General features: G+C 44.4%; 1 protein-coding gene across 3 annotated transcripts in view; it reads right to left on the bottom strand.

The window, feature by feature from the left end:
- Nucleotides 1-166: 166 nt before the first annotated feature.
- CD4 (CD4 molecule) overlaps nt 167-14,995 on the bottom strand; it is a 32,009-nt gene continuing 17,180 nt past the window's right edge. Inside the window, exons 2-13 of one of the 3 annotated variants that reach the window (XR_014520559.1) lie at nt 10,630-10,733; nt 9,638-9,799; nt 9,391-9,531; nt 8,984-9,241; nt 7,129-7,428; nt 6,066-6,299; nt 4,808-4,935; nt 4,628-4,695; nt 2,218-2,285; nt 1,788-1,832; nt 1,271-1,353; nt 167-1,122 (exon numbers count right to left, since the gene is read on the bottom strand). Coding sequence is in view for 2 of the 3 variants with exons in the window: in XM_083481865.1 (XP_083337991.1) it covers nt 4,591-4,695; nt 4,808-4,935; nt 6,066-6,299; nt 7,129-7,428; nt 8,984-9,241; nt 9,391-9,531; nt 9,638-9,799; nt 10,630-10,678 (1,377 nt within the window). In the remaining variant the exon portion in view is untranslated. Of the gene's footprint in view, nt 1,123-1,270; nt 1,354-1,786; nt 2,286-4,575; nt 4,696-4,807; nt 4,936-6,065; nt 6,300-7,128; nt 7,429-8,983; nt 9,242-9,390; nt 9,532-9,637; nt 9,800-10,629; nt 10,734-14,995 lie in introns of those variants that run through there. The other 2 variants (XM_083481866.1, XM_083481865.1) reach the window with 2 other exon arrangements.

Raw genomic sequence — 14,995 nt, 5'->3', positions numbered from 1 at the left:
TAATACTATATTATATAAGGCCACAGTGCTTCCATATTTAGAATATTCTGTTGTCCTGTTTCCATCAGGATGGTGGTTGGTGGAGAGTCATTTACCTTATTGGCAGGAGTCTAAGAAGTTGATGCTGTACAGCTTAAGGATAAATGATGACTACAGAGAGACACAATTAAGTTTAAAACAATCACACAACAGTATATTAATACATGAATAGCCAGTATACTGTAAATATACAGAATAAGTGAGATAAAAGGTTTTTTCAACAGAGGTGTCGGTGTCACCATATGTATGTAAACTTCCCTGTTGCAATTAACTGATCCATAGTCACAACTGTTGAGCTGCAGAAGACGCTGGTGAACGAGTGCATCGCTGATCTACTCTGATATCAAAAAATGCTTCTTGAGCAAGTAGCCTTCTCATAGTTCTTCCAGCTGCCATTGGTTTAGCTGGTCTGAAGTCACAGAGCACCTTGGCAGCGTAGGGTATGTTAGCTTTGTATTTGTTTTGGCAAGCCTACCAAGACATTTCATTTACCTGCTTATACATTTTTTAAAAAAAATCTGTCCATGTTCTTAAAGGTAAAGGGACCCCTGACAGTTAAGTCCAGTCACAGACGACTCTGGGGTTGCGGCGCTCATCTTGATTTAGTGGCTGAGGGAGCTGGCGTTTGTCCACAGACAGTTTTTCCGGGTCATGTGGCCAGCACGATTAAGCCGCTTCTGGCGAAACCAGAGCAGCGCACGGAAACACCGTTTACCTTCCCGCCGGAGCGGTACCTATTTATCTACTTGCACTTTGTCGTGCTTTCGAACTGCTAGGTTGGCAGGAGCTGGGACCGAGCAACAGGAGCTCACCCTGTTGTGGGGATTCAAACTGCCGACCTTCTGATCGGCAAGCCCTAGGCTCAGTGGTTTGTTGATCATTGTTATATATTGCATACAAATACACCACTTAGGGGATTATTTGATTAAGCAGTTCATTAATTTTTCTTCATAAAATTTTTTGGGGGGGATGAAACTCCAAGAATTGTGAGCAATTCTAACTAATATGTATAATGTTTGCATGCACACACCTAGGAATTTTGAATGGCATCGTTGGTGAGGATCAGCTGAACATATCTGAAGCCTTTCACTTTATGTATCTGTCTGTATAAAAAAATTGCTTCCAGTAGCACCTTAAAGACCAACTAAGTTAGTTCTTGGTATGAGCTTTCGTGTGCATGCACACTGGAAGCAATTTTTTTATTTTGACTATGGCAGACCAACACGGCTACCTATCTGTAACTGTATCTGTCTGTGACGTTAATAATCATTTAGGAGAACATTACAACAAGATAATCCAAACATGACTCTTACACAGCGGCGTAGCGTGGGTTGTCAGCACCCGGGGCAAGGCAAGTAATTTGCGCCCCCTAACCCGGGGCAAGGCAAGTAATTTGCACCCCCTAACCCCTAACCTGCCGCCGCTGCCAGCTTCTTCTTGCTGCTGCCTGGTCTGGTCTGGTGTGGTTCTCTCCCGCGCTCAGCGCTGCGCTGGGCGGCCGCTGCACTGTCCCTCCCCCAGATAGTCCCTCGCTCTCTCTCCGCACCGCACGCCTGGCAGCCACCCCCTCCACAGTGGGCAGCGACTCAGCTGCTCGGATCGGATTCGCACAGCCAGCACTGCAGTGAGAGAGAGTGAGTGAGCCAGGTAGGGGCAGAGAGCTGCGAGTGTGAGCACCCCCCCCCCAGATGTTGCGCCCGGTGCGGCTGGCCCCCCTGCACCCCCCACGCTACGCCACTGCTCTTACATTCGGCATGTGTGTCTTGGACCTGGAGTTGTAGCAGAAGTGCATGCTGAGATATGGAACAAAGGAGAAGAAGAACAAAGCAAGGCATTGAAAAACAACAACCCAATGAAGGCAATAGCAATCTAGCATAGAAAGGCGCATTTGCCTTTCTTCCAGATGAAATGTTTCCACCCTGATTTGGTTGCACAGAAGCTGCATGATGGTGGCAATTTTTTTCCAGTATTCATTCTGATCGGTTTGCACAGAGGCTATACAATTTCAAGCCAAGCAATTGTTACCCTATACATTCCAGTGCATCACATTCCAGTGCGTCACTTTCCTTCCTGCAAAAAGTCCAGATTTTTAAAAAGAGGATTTTTTTTTGCACAAAGGCCCAAATCCACTTTAAGTGGGATTTAACTTAAATTTGCTGGTGTGCCAATGAATCCCACCTGCAAAACAGTGACAGCCTACAGGCGCCCTCTTGTCTCAAGCATGGTAGTAATCATTTGTCAGGTCCCTGTAAGAGAAAAAATAAATAGTTCCCTGAGATTTATACCAGGATATAGCAGGAAAAAAACATAGCATGCTGTTAAGACTGGGAAAATGGGGAGGCACATTTGTTTGAGATTTCATGTGGCTAAATGCACTTGGTTTCGCAATGTGAGCTGCACAATTTGTACAATGCAGTTCAAAAAAGAGTGAAAGTGAATTGCTGAAGAGTAGTTGATCACCTAGCCTCTGATGGACGTGCCTTGCATTGTCTTCTAATTGTATATGGACCCAAGTGACTAAAGCCTTGTCCACAACGTGGTGCAAAAGAAGGATAGAACTTTTTTTATGTATGCTACAACAGCAGCAAGAATACTCATCGCGAAGTATTGGAAGACTCAAGATTTACCCACCCGGGAAGAATGGCAGATCAAGTTGATGGACTATATGGAATTGGCAGAAATGACTGGCAGAATCTGAGACCAGGGAGAAGAGTCGGTGGAAGAAGATTGGAAAAAGTTTAAAGACTATTTACAGAAATATTGTAAAATTAATGAATGTTAGAAAAATGTTGGAATGAAGTTATACGGCTTCAGTAGAAATGTTATAAGGAATTAAGTATAAATAGATTAACAGAGAATTAAAGGGAAAAATAAGGTTAAAATGTGTTAAGATAAATATAGGATGGAAAGCAGAGGAAGATGGAAAGGAATTGCTGAAACAACTAAACAGAAGTGGAATACAAAAAGGGAGGTGTGAGGAGGTCATGGAAATAAGTGAATGAAAGATTGAAATTATTTGATGTGTTTTAAATTGTTTTTGTTTTGTTTTCTTAGTTTAAATTGTTTTTGTTTTGTTTTTTAGTTTAAATTGTTTTTGTATTGTATTGTATTGTTTATTTTCTTTTTCTATGTATGTTCAAATTGTTGGAAAGTAATAAATATCATTTTTTAAAAAAATAAAGCCTTGTCCACAACGGAGTTCACTCTGTTTTTGCAGCTGTTTCCCTTCCCATTTAATCTGTGTAGCTCACATAATCTTACTCTGAAATAACACCAGATTTGATGCTTGCCCCTTGTAAATTCAGATTTCTCTTATATATGGATAATCTGATAAATTGGGGGAAAATGGGCTCTAAACCACTCCAGCTGGGGTCACAGACAATTTTGTTTTGGCGTTTGGTGTGGGTGGATCACTTGCCACTTTCTGCTGCTCCCCTTTCCATGCGCACTGCTTCCCTCAATGCTTTCATTTATTTTCTGAGCATGCTTGTAACTATTTGCAGCACTCTTCTGAACTATATCCTCCCCCTTTGACCCTCCAGATTTGCACAAAACCAGAAAAACGCATAAGCAAACCACATAAAAAAATTCTACACTAGATATTGCAAATTAATCTGAAGTGTGCTGAAAATCTACAATTGCTTCCATTTCTTTTATGGCTGTGCTCCCAACTATTTCCAGCACTCCTGAAAGGAGGAGCACATGGGGATAGACGGGGTGGGGTGGGCAGCTGCTTCCCACATCACTAAAAATCAATACAAATCTTAGGTTCTGCCTTCCCCCACCGAAAAGTCTGCCCTCCCTAACAAAAATCCTTGCTACACACATGGAGGAGCATACTGTTTTTCACTGTTTTGATCCCTAGGATTTGCACCAAACCAGAAAAGTCAAGGAAATCAGATCAAATTTTTAAGATGGTTTGCTTGAACCTTTTTCTAGTTTTGTGCAAAACCAAGATATCAAAAGAAGAAGAAAAATACACCAGATATTGCACAGATATCTGTGAACATGCCCTATTGATACTTAATCATGATAGCAGATTTAACAAATTAGAAGGCAGACACAAACCCCAAAAGGAGATGATACTGGAATGAACAGGAGAGGCAGAAGTTGCTCCTTATATACAAATCCAAGTATGTCTGGGTATGGAACACTCCAGGGTAATTTGAATGAGGGGGGAGGTGGATATACAGCTAAATAATGCTCACATGTGGTCAAGCCCTTATTCTCATGCTCATGCAAGCTTTACTTGGTTTAACTGGTAGACTATTCAAGTAGAACTTCAGTTGATTAATGGGGTAGAGGACAAATTTTAACTGGTGATGCTGAGAGCTTGTTTATCATTTTTGAGGCTATTTTCACTTTGGTCCATTACTGCAAAACGAAACCGCTAAAGGTGGTATTAAAAGAGAAATAACCCTGTTCTCTTTAATCTGTCTTGTCTCTTGGTAGAGAATGATAACAAGTGTCATCAGCTGGTCTTGTTGACTCCTAGTCCCCTTTCCCTGAGGAAGACTTGGAAAAATAAGTGACAAAGGGTCCTTCTTTAAGTCAATGCAGGGTGTCTGCTGAGTGCTCTGGTACGTACTTATGACACTGACAAGTCTTCTTTTCAAGCAAGTGCTGCCTGGCCTGAGCCATCCTCCTTGCTCTTTGCTGTCAAAAATAAAGCAGAGTTTTATGTTCTTCCAAGTTCTCTTCCACAGACTTCTGTATGTACAAGTATTCCCCCCCTCCCCTTTCCATTTATAAGCACATATCCACTCACCCTTTTCTGTTTAACAGTTTTGCAACTGAACACACACACTCCCGTGATGATCAACAGCAGCAACATCCCACCACCTCCAATGGCTATGTAAGTCAGTGGGAATGAATTGGACACAGTTGAGGCCTCATCTGTGGCAAAAAGGAGAGAGGAGATGAGAGGAGGATATACATATGAAATGGAAATAAATAATATAGGATGGAAACAAATGATACAGGGTGGTAGTCAACAAAGTTTTGCCCAGAGTAGAAATCAATGGGCCCAACTTCATCAATTTCAATAGGTCTACCATGAGTAAAACTCACTGTGCTGAAAATTGCCAAAGCCACATGCATCTGATAAAGTATGCTTTGGCCCACGAAAACAAATGCCATTCTAAATGTGTTACATCATTAAAGTGAAAAGACCTTGCGGTTTTTGCTGCAATGGGCTGCAGTGGCTACCGCTTCTGGAAATCCGCTCCACTTCCCAGTGGGGAGGAGTTGCGGCGGACCGCGTGGCCACCCACTCCCCACCGGGGGCGGGGGACTTTGTCCCCTGTTGCCCGGGGGATCCCAGCCACGTCAGAGCCTGGCCAGCCAATCTGCTGGCCGGGGGGGGGGGGGGCGTGGCCGAGGCCGTTTAAACGGAGGAGCGAGCCAGAGGACTTCCTCTTTGGCTCGCTTCCTCAATCACCTGCCCTCCCTCCCTATTTTGCAGGTTAGGCAATGACCTTGCTATGGACTTCGGTTGGTCGCCTTGGTTGTCCGAGGGGCCTGGTAGGAATTTTTCCACTTGGCAAATTGAAACTGGCCACTTGGTTTTCGCCTACCTCGTAGCAATGGTCACAACTTTGCTAGGGTTGCGGTTAGGCATTGTTTGACCTTGTGTGGGGGAGGGGAGGTGTGGCCATCCCCTGCCCCTCCATGCTTAAGGGTATTCCGTTAAAGGAATCCGGGGGTGTTGATCTAGTCTGAAGCCTGACTGGGGGGCTAAGGCCTTGACACGACCCCGACGGGAACACCAGGGGGAGCTTGAGTTGGTTCGCATCGACAGGGCTCCCCCTACCGGTGGCTTACCCTTACTGGACTTCCTGCACAATGGGTAGGAGTCAGATATAGTCAGGTCCAATCAATGCCTAAGCCAATACTGCTCACATTCTGTAATTTCAAGAAAGTTGTGGCCAAAATTTGCCCAATAACATAAACCTAATATCTGTGTCCTTGTGTGAGTTATTTCCAACGGGGGGGGGGGGGCTGCAGGGTCTTGACACCCAACATACCCACAAAGTAGATCATGCTGAGCTTCTCTTCATCCTTCACCATGAGGCTGCACTTCCATTCCCCTGCACTTCTGGTCTCATAACAAAATTTGCCCTCTGGAAGGTGAGTTTCACATTTGGGTGAGTCACGCCTATTATTCCAACACAGCTGAGCCTTAGAAAGATCAGGAGCAGAGACATGACAGCAGAGGCTCACGTTTTCTTTGGAATCCAGTCTAGGGCGGTCAGCAGAAACTGCAGGGAAGACAAGAAAGGAACGTTCACGGGGGTCCCGTTTCCACAAAGCTCAGGAGAGAATGCCAAGCCTCCATGCTGGAGATGGTCATTGCTACAAGAGACACATTCATCTTATGATCTAAGGTTCTAGGCTGCCTGACTCACAAGAAAGGCTTCCTCCCAATGGAAAGGCAAAAACACTTGGATCGACACACAGACTTGAGGTGGTACAGCTCAATTGGCTTCATTTAGAGGGCCACAATGCAGAGGACGTCAGTGTACACTGTCCATATTTTGGGCACCAGCTTATATCCTGGTTTGGCATCTTGCCCTGGGTCCTTTTGCCACCCTCCAAACACACAACCGGAAGCCATTTTAAGTGTAGCACAAAACGGTACCAAAGCAGCACTCTACTTTGGCACTGGTTTGCAGTCAATCAGATGAGGTTGTGTTTCTGACCCTTTACCTGTGACCCCGGTTTGAGTGTCAGTTACTCCGTTGGGGGGTGGGGCGGCAGCGAAGGCGGGGTCTGCAGCACAAAACAGCACCAAACCAATCTGGCAGCAAACTGTCTTGGGCTGGGCTGACCAAACCATCAAAACACCCTCTCTACCAGTGCCGTAATTCCAATCCAAATCAGATCACCCTTTAGTTGCTTCAGAGTTTTTGTTTGTTTTGGCCTCACCTCTATTTTTGCCCAAAGTTTTAGGAGTTCCCGGGAACTGTTTCTGTTTTTCAACTAGGAGTTTCACCAGGTCTAGATGGGATAGTTTTTGCAAGTGTGATCTAAGCAGTGTTATGGTCCTTGTTTACACCATAACACAAAGTGATTGAGACTTATTCTTACCTTTCATCACTACCAAGCGGGTGGTCTTACTCAATTTCCTCCGTGTAAATGCAATACTGCACTTGTGCTCTCCAGCATGCTCAAACTGGACCTTGTCTATCGTTTGCTGAAGTAGGGAACTGTTGAAATTGTTTAAGTCAGCCTCCACAATGGTCTTGTTATCCTTCGTCCATCTTAAAATTGGGTTTCTTAGGATGTTCTTTGGAATATCTTGGAAGTCAATGTTCAATTCACATGAAAGGACAACTGTGCTATTAACAGCTGCATACATAACAGCTCCATCCAGTGAATTAACAAAACCTGATTTTAAGACAGAAAAAACAGGAATAAATAATTTCCATTTTCCTCAGTAAAGAGTAGGGAGAAACTCTTTTCCCCCTGTAGAATTCTAGAAAGGCCTTACTTGTGTACCTATTTCTGGGTTCCCTAAACATAGTAGACTCTGCAAAGAAAAAGCTATGGAAATGAAAAAGGGGCTGCTGCATCATCACCATCAAGTACTCAAAGATGAGCCAACAGTGTGACGCGGCAGCTAAAAAAGCCAATGCAATTCTGGGCTGCATCAATAGGAGCATAGCATCTAGATCAAGGGAAGTAATAGTGCCACTGTATTCTGCTCTGGTCAGACCTCACCTGGAGTACTGTGTCCAGTTCTGGGCACCACAGTTCAAGAAGGACACTGACAAACTGGAACGTGCCCATAGGAGGGCAACCAAAATGGTCAAAGGCCTGGAAACGATGCCTTATGAGGAACGGCTAAGGGAGCTGGGCATGTTTAGCCTGGAGAAGAGGAGGTTAAGGGGTGATATGATAGCCATGTTCAAATATATAAAAGGATGTCACATAGAGGAGGGAGAAAGGTTGTTTTCTGCTGCTCCAGAGAAGCGGACACGGAGCAATGGATCCAAACTACAAGAAAGAAGATTCCACCTAAACATTAGGAAGAACTTCCTGACAGTAAGAGCTGTTTGACAGTGGAATTTGCTGCCAAGGAGTGTGGTGGAGTCTCCTACTTTGGAGGTCTTTAAGCAGAGGCTTGACAACCATATGTCAGGAGTGCTCTGGTGGTGTTTCCTGCTTGGCAGGGGGCTGGACTCGATGGCCCTTGGGGTCTCTTCCAACTCTATGATTCTATGATTCTATGATTCTATGATTCTATGATTCTATGATTCTATGATTCTATGATTCTATGACTATTCAAGGGACAATTAAAGTGCTGCTCACCAACAAGAAGCAAGGAACAGGCAGGACCAACTTTCCATTAAAGGTACAAGTTTCCTGAAAGGCCTTCAAAACGTTTTACTTGTCCACAGCGGAAAGAGAGGTTATGCAACTGAGTTTTATTGGGGGGGGGGGAATTGTCAAAAGAGAAGAAGTGGGGTGTGCACAGAAAATGATCTGGCAACAACGTCCTCCGGATTATCCATAAAAACAAGTGATTGAACAAAGGATGGCGATTCCAGCCTTTAACTCGGACGGCCTGGAAGCATCACACAGTCACTACAATATCTTTTATGCTTCTCTTTATAATGTTGTACAACTTGGCAGAATTAACCATGATGCAAAAGACCTCTTCAGGCTGTCTCCATCACTGTGAGTCGGGTGGTGACTGTCTGCAGTAGGGAAGCAGGTTTTGTTCTTTTAGGGTAGGCTACTGCTGCATTTTATAACCCTGATTTTCTGCTCACATAGGCTCCCTGCTGCAGATGGCCACCTTCCAACTTGTGGAAGGAAACACATGGGATAGGGATGGGGCACGTTCCTCCCGCTTCCTCCTCCACGTAACATTAATATATTTGTTGTAGTTGGTTCTTCTGCAAGGAAAAGAACCGACGAGGTCAGTGATTTTTCCTACCTATCACTCTGACATCATGGGTGATGCGAAGCCCACTACGATTAATGAAACATTCCCAGGTCCCGTGGTCCTCCTGAGCTTTAAGGTCCTTTATCTGCAGGATCCGATCTTTATTTTGTAGAGTCCATCGCGCTTTTTTATTCGTTATTTTTGACTTGTTGGGGCCAAACCACTCAACCTGGGTAGACTTGTCCGAGGAAGACAGTTCCAGTTGTGTAATGTCACCCTCCAGGAGGTATTCATCTGAAGGTCCTTTTACTATGAAGGGGGGAGAAAGCCTTATTAGGTTAATTGTTTTTACCTAGGGCTCTTCCCTGTCCTTCTCCCCAAGCAAGTGCAGGAAGATGGGACAGGGGAAAAGGAGTTAACATTTAACTTTTCTTCTTTCTCCATATCACATCACTCACCTCTCCACAAGTTAAGATTAGTAGTTTTTATTTTCCCATGTGCTTCACATGTATACTGTCCTTCCTTTCCATTTCTCATAATTAAAGAGTAATCCCCATTATCTGCATTCTTTAACGAGTATGTTGCTGATGATGAGGAATCTTTGAAAGAAGTGGAGTCACAGAGAGTTAAAGCTTTTTATCCGAGAGCAAAGGTTCTGCCTTCCCTCTTTTAAACCCATAATGAATGGTACAACTGGATTTTTACCTCTTAAAAGATGTCCGCGCTGATATTTAATTATTTCTTCTGATTTATATTTCCAGATCACTGGAACGCTTGGGTTAACTGTATCAACTTTGCAAGGAAGGGTAACTTCTTGCCCATAGGTAGCATCTATGTAATGCTCTTCAGTCACATGAAGCATCACACCTGAAAGATACACAGGCTCAAAAAACACAAAAACAAAGCCACACAGAAAAACAAAAACAGGTCAACAGAATTCTCCCTTCCGCACTGAATTCTGGGGTTTCCCAGCCCAAAGCTTACAATCTTAACACCATCTTTGGAATTTATAGTATATGCTTCATTTTCGTATATGCTTGCATTTATGTTTTCTTTTTCTTAATATCTTTTATTTAAGTGTTTCTTTATGTCCCTCAAGTGTCACTGGAAAATGCATCAATTTGGATTTAATACTGAGAATTTGATCAACCCCCAGAGTAAATAGGAGTACAAAGGACTGCCACAGTAATTCTTCTAATTTCTGCAGGAGCTCTTACGCCTGGTTTTAAACCAAAGGACTGACCAGATTTGCAGCCAGCATGAAAGCTTGCTTTTGAGTGCTGAAGTCAGCGTTACAGTAGTTCAACGACTGTCAACCATATGGGTCACTCCAAGTCTCTGGAACCACAACAATTACTAAATCTGTTCCTGAAAATCTCTGCTATTTTTGCCGCCCTCCCCCCCAATTTGTTACCAAGAGAAGGCAGCCTTCTGTGAGTAGGAGATATTGATCCAGCAATCCGGTGCAATATAGTAAAAGGGTGTGCAGGTCTTTTTTGTAGTAACAATGTAGAGCAACAATAAGAACACAGTATGGGCCATGGCAAGGGGGGAAATGGGTGATATGGAAATGGTTCCTATGTGGACCAACACAGCTAGCTCGCTTTGCTTTTTCAGCTCTCATTATATTTCTGGTCAAAGCAAAACATCTGTGTTGGTGACTCTGGCACTATGTGTGCCTACTGAAGAGAACTTACCCAGGTGAAGGACAGAGGAAACAAGAATGAAACTCAAGATCATATCCATCGGTAGAGCTTTTCCCCTGTGTGTCCTGCAGACTCGGTCTTCTGTCTAAGGGATCCTAACAGGGAAAAGTCAGAAATCTTGTATCAGTGAAGTCAGCAGTGGTTTCTTCCCTGAATATATCATACACAATATATAGACAGAAAATAGTCAACTGATTGATAATATGACCTGGTGTGCAGTTAGCCATTGGAAAGCTGATCCTCTCTATCAGAGGGGTCGCGGGTGGCACTGTGGGTTAAACCACAGAGCCTAGGACTTGCCGATCAGAAGGTCGGTGGTTCGAATCCCTGCAATGGGGTGAGCTCCTGTTGCTCTGTCCCTGCTCCTGCCAACCTAGCAGTTCGAAAGCACGTCAAAGTGCAAGTAGATAAATAGGTACCGCTCCGGTGGGAAGGTAAACGGCGTTTCCATGCACTGCTCTGGTTCGCCAGAAGCGGCTTAGTCATGCTGGCCACATGACCCGGAAGCTCTATGCTGGCCCCCTCAGCCAATAAAGCGAGATGAGCACCGCAACCCCAGAGTCGGTCACGACTGGACCTAATGGACAGGGGTCCCTTTACCTTTACTTTACCTTTACCTCTCTATCAGGTAGTCATTATGGGAGATGTGTGGCTACCACTGATATCTGTTCAGCAAAGTAACTAGGCTGGTGGGACTGGTGTCCCAACACCAGCTGCAAGACTGTGGTGGAGGTGCAAGATTTGCTGCCGCCAACCGAATAAATTATAATTTAAATATAATTTTCATATTTATTTCATTATGGGGGGAAAACCCAGAATTACCCACATGTAATTAATAAAACCATGCCAAATAGTGAAACCAGACAGAGGGCCTTCTTGGTAGCGGCACCCACCCTGTGGAATGCCCTCCCATCAGATGTCAAGGAAATAAGACATCTGAAGACAGCCCTATTTAGGGAAGTTTTTAATATTTAATGTGGTATTGTTTTTAACACTCGATTGGCAGCCGCCCAGAGTGGCTGGGGGAACTCAGCCAGATGGGTGGGGTATAAATTATTATTATTAATCCCATTTGGGTAATTTTGATTTTTGATAATGAAATAAATATGAATGGAATCTTTAAATGTATGAAATTTGTTCACGGTTCTAATGGGACCCCTTTTTTGCTCCCCATTGTTCTAAATTATCATCCCTACACTTCACTGGACCACAGATGCAAGGAATGGTTGTGAGACTCTGTTGCCTTGCTGCCATATTTCATATTGAGGGCTATTTTGTCTTATTTTTAAAAACCAAGGTACTCGGAGGATGAACTGATCAGATTGTGTATAGTGGAACAATCTTGCTCATTCTCCCAAAACTCCTCGATAAGCTAATGGTAAATTATTACTGAGAAAATGTGGACCTGATCCAGAGGCCTTTTTGCTGCCAAAATTCAACTTAAGCATTGCAATATTAAAGCGTAGCTCTAAAATCTGCTTTCGGAAGAGTGCCTGGATGCCATTACTTTATCCAGTAGTTCCAATACCTTCCCCACCTTAAAATCATACCATGGGAAAGGGAAATACTTAGCAGAGCTAACTTCTTTTTCTTTGCAAAGCACTTACAGCCCTGCATTTCCAGGCTATGAAATCTAATTTTCTGGAAGAGAGATTTAAGAAAATCCCTAGAGATCAGCACTTTTGCATATGCAGCAACCTCTGGGTAGAGGACACGACACACAATATGTTATAAGGTAAACTGTATATGTAATACCTAGGCAAAAATATTTAGAGAAATCTTTAGCATTAGCCACATGGTGAGCTTTTTTTCTCCATGGTGAGGAGATTTTTAGTTTAGAAAATAGGTAGAGGACATGGCAAGAGATTATGCACGGGTGGAGAAGGGGAATAGAGAAAACTGTTTTCCCCCTCTCCCATAATATTACCACCATCTAATGAAGCTGGATGTTGGAAGTTTCTGGACAGAGAAAAGGAAGTACTTCTATATACAGTGTGTTAAACTATGGACTTCACTCTCACAAGAGTCAATAATATCCTTCAATGTGGGCAGCTTTAAAAGAAGATTAGACAAATTCCTGGAGGATAAGACTATCAATGGGTACTAGCCACGCTGGATATGTTCTGTCCCCACTGTTGGAAGAACATTTCCAAACGCAATTCAAAGGGTTGGGGCTGACCTTTAAAGCCCTAAATGGCCTCCGCCCTGTATACCACCCCCCCCCATCGTTCAGCTCGGACACTGAGGTCCAGCTCCGAGGGCCTTCTGGTGGTTACCTCACGGCAAGAAGTGAGATTACAGGGAACCACGCAGAGGACCTTCTTGGTAGTGGCACCCGTCCTGCAGAACGCCCTACCATCAGATGTTAAGGAGATAAAGAACTACACAACTTTTAGAAGACATCCGAAGGCATCCCTGTATAGGGAAGTTTTTAATGTTTGATTTTTTTTACTGCGCTTAATGTTTTTAATTTGTTGGAAGCTGTCCAGAGTGGCTGGGGCAACCCAGCCAGATGGGCGTCAAACAAACAAACAAAAATTGCAGTAAGCCTCTGAATACCTGTTGTTGGGAAGCACAAGTGGGGAGAGCGCTGTTGCACTCACTCAGGTCCAGTTTGCAGGCTTCCCATCAGTATCTGCTTGACCACTGTGAGAAGAGGATATTGGACCAGATGGGCCTTTGCTATTATGCAACAGGGCTCTTATTATAATATTGTCAAATCAAAATACAGTGGTACCTCAGGTTAAGTACTTAATTCGTTCTGGAGGTCTGTTCTTAACCTGATACGGTTCTTAACCTGAAGTACCTGTCAGGGAACTGACATCGGAGCGAGAGGCGAAGGGGAGGCTCCCAGATGATGCTGGCGAAGGACCCAGCAGCAGGGGGAGAAACAACTCAGTAGAGGGGGAAGCTAATCAGCGCAACACCAGGGATAAAGGGGGGCAGACGGGGGAATTGGAGAGAGGGCTCCAGGACTCTTCACTGGACATCAGTGAGGAGAGCCCAGGTCCTCCGCTGCCCACGCCCTCCCTGCGCAGAAGACTCCCGCGCAGTGAGAGGAGGAGGAGACTGGGTGTCAAACAGCTTTTATGTTGGAAGAGGTTCAAGAAACGCCCACTGACGGATTCTGCCAGTGACTGAGGCAGCCACCATGAGAAGGGGCTGTGCAGTCAGAAAGGTTTAACAAGGCAAATTAACCGAGAAAGGCACCAGTTTACGCACGAGTAACTCATACCCATTACAGCACCACTTTAGCTAATGGGGCCTCCTGCTGCCGGCGCACCGTCTGAGCACAATTCCTGTTCTCATCCTGAAGCAAAATGTTAAGTTGTGGGTGAACATATCAGACGACACAGCGATTCTTCAAACAACTCTTGTTTATTCACAGCCAGAACAGAACTGAACTGAAGGGTTCAGCCAGCCTGCTTATATAGAGCTCCACTAGAATGCAACAGTAACCATTTTCTGTAACTATCCAATCACTGAACGTCACTTTCAATCCCTTATTTGCATATGTGGACCTGAGTGAAAACTATCTACAGTATTCCCCTGCTGGCCCAGGGTGAGAACTTCAGTACATAACACCAAGTTCTTAACCCGAGGTAATATTTCTGGGTTAGCAGAGTCTGTAACCTGAAGCGTCTATAACCTGAAGCATCTGTAACTCGAGGTACCACTGTAATGGAAAGGAGGTACAAGAGTTTATCTCAAAGCTGTCTAGTTCCCTGCATGAGAACTGGGAGCATAATCAAGGCTAATGATACTCCTTTTTTTGCTGAAACAAACTGGAACACAGGTCAGTGGATCGCAGGAGAGGCTTGTTGCCGTTTTGGTTCAGAGCCTATGCTACCTGAAGGATGTTCTCTGAGTAACGCTTTAAATGCTCTGGTAGAGTGATTGGTTTTGGGTCGCATATACAATGTGCTGGTCACAGTCAAAGGATTTAGTGGCTCCTTCGGAACACAAGGCAGATTCATGTAAAGAAGGTGAATGCTGAGAAGCTGAGCTGCGGTCTCTGGAGGAGCTACCATGGTGAAGTGGTTGCAGGAGGTTGCATCAGGTAGATGTGACAGCAGATGCAGTAGTATTGATGCTGCAGTCATAGGATACATTAACTGGGACCACAGTTGGAGAGACTGCCAGAGGTGGCCACAATATGGTGGATGGTTGTGATGAAGCCAACATTGACAGTGTAGGATGCTAAGGTGGGGTCATCAATGTCGCAAAGAAAATGACAAAGGTTACTGCCAATAGGTTACTAGCCTATCTAGTGGATGAGGTAGGGGTATCCTGTCTGGATAAATCAGAAAGGTGAACTCACTAAGGAGTATCCAGTGTACATGTACATGTGTGTGTG

This window comes from Podarcis liolepis (genome assembly GCF_965112155.1).
Source record: "Podarcis liolepis genome assembly, chromosome: 17".
Classification (NCBI taxonomy): Eukaryota; Metazoa; Chordata; class Lepidosauria; order Squamata; family Lacertidae; genus Podarcis; species Podarcis liolepis.
This window is presented reverse-complemented; position numbering and strand designations above follow the sequence as displayed.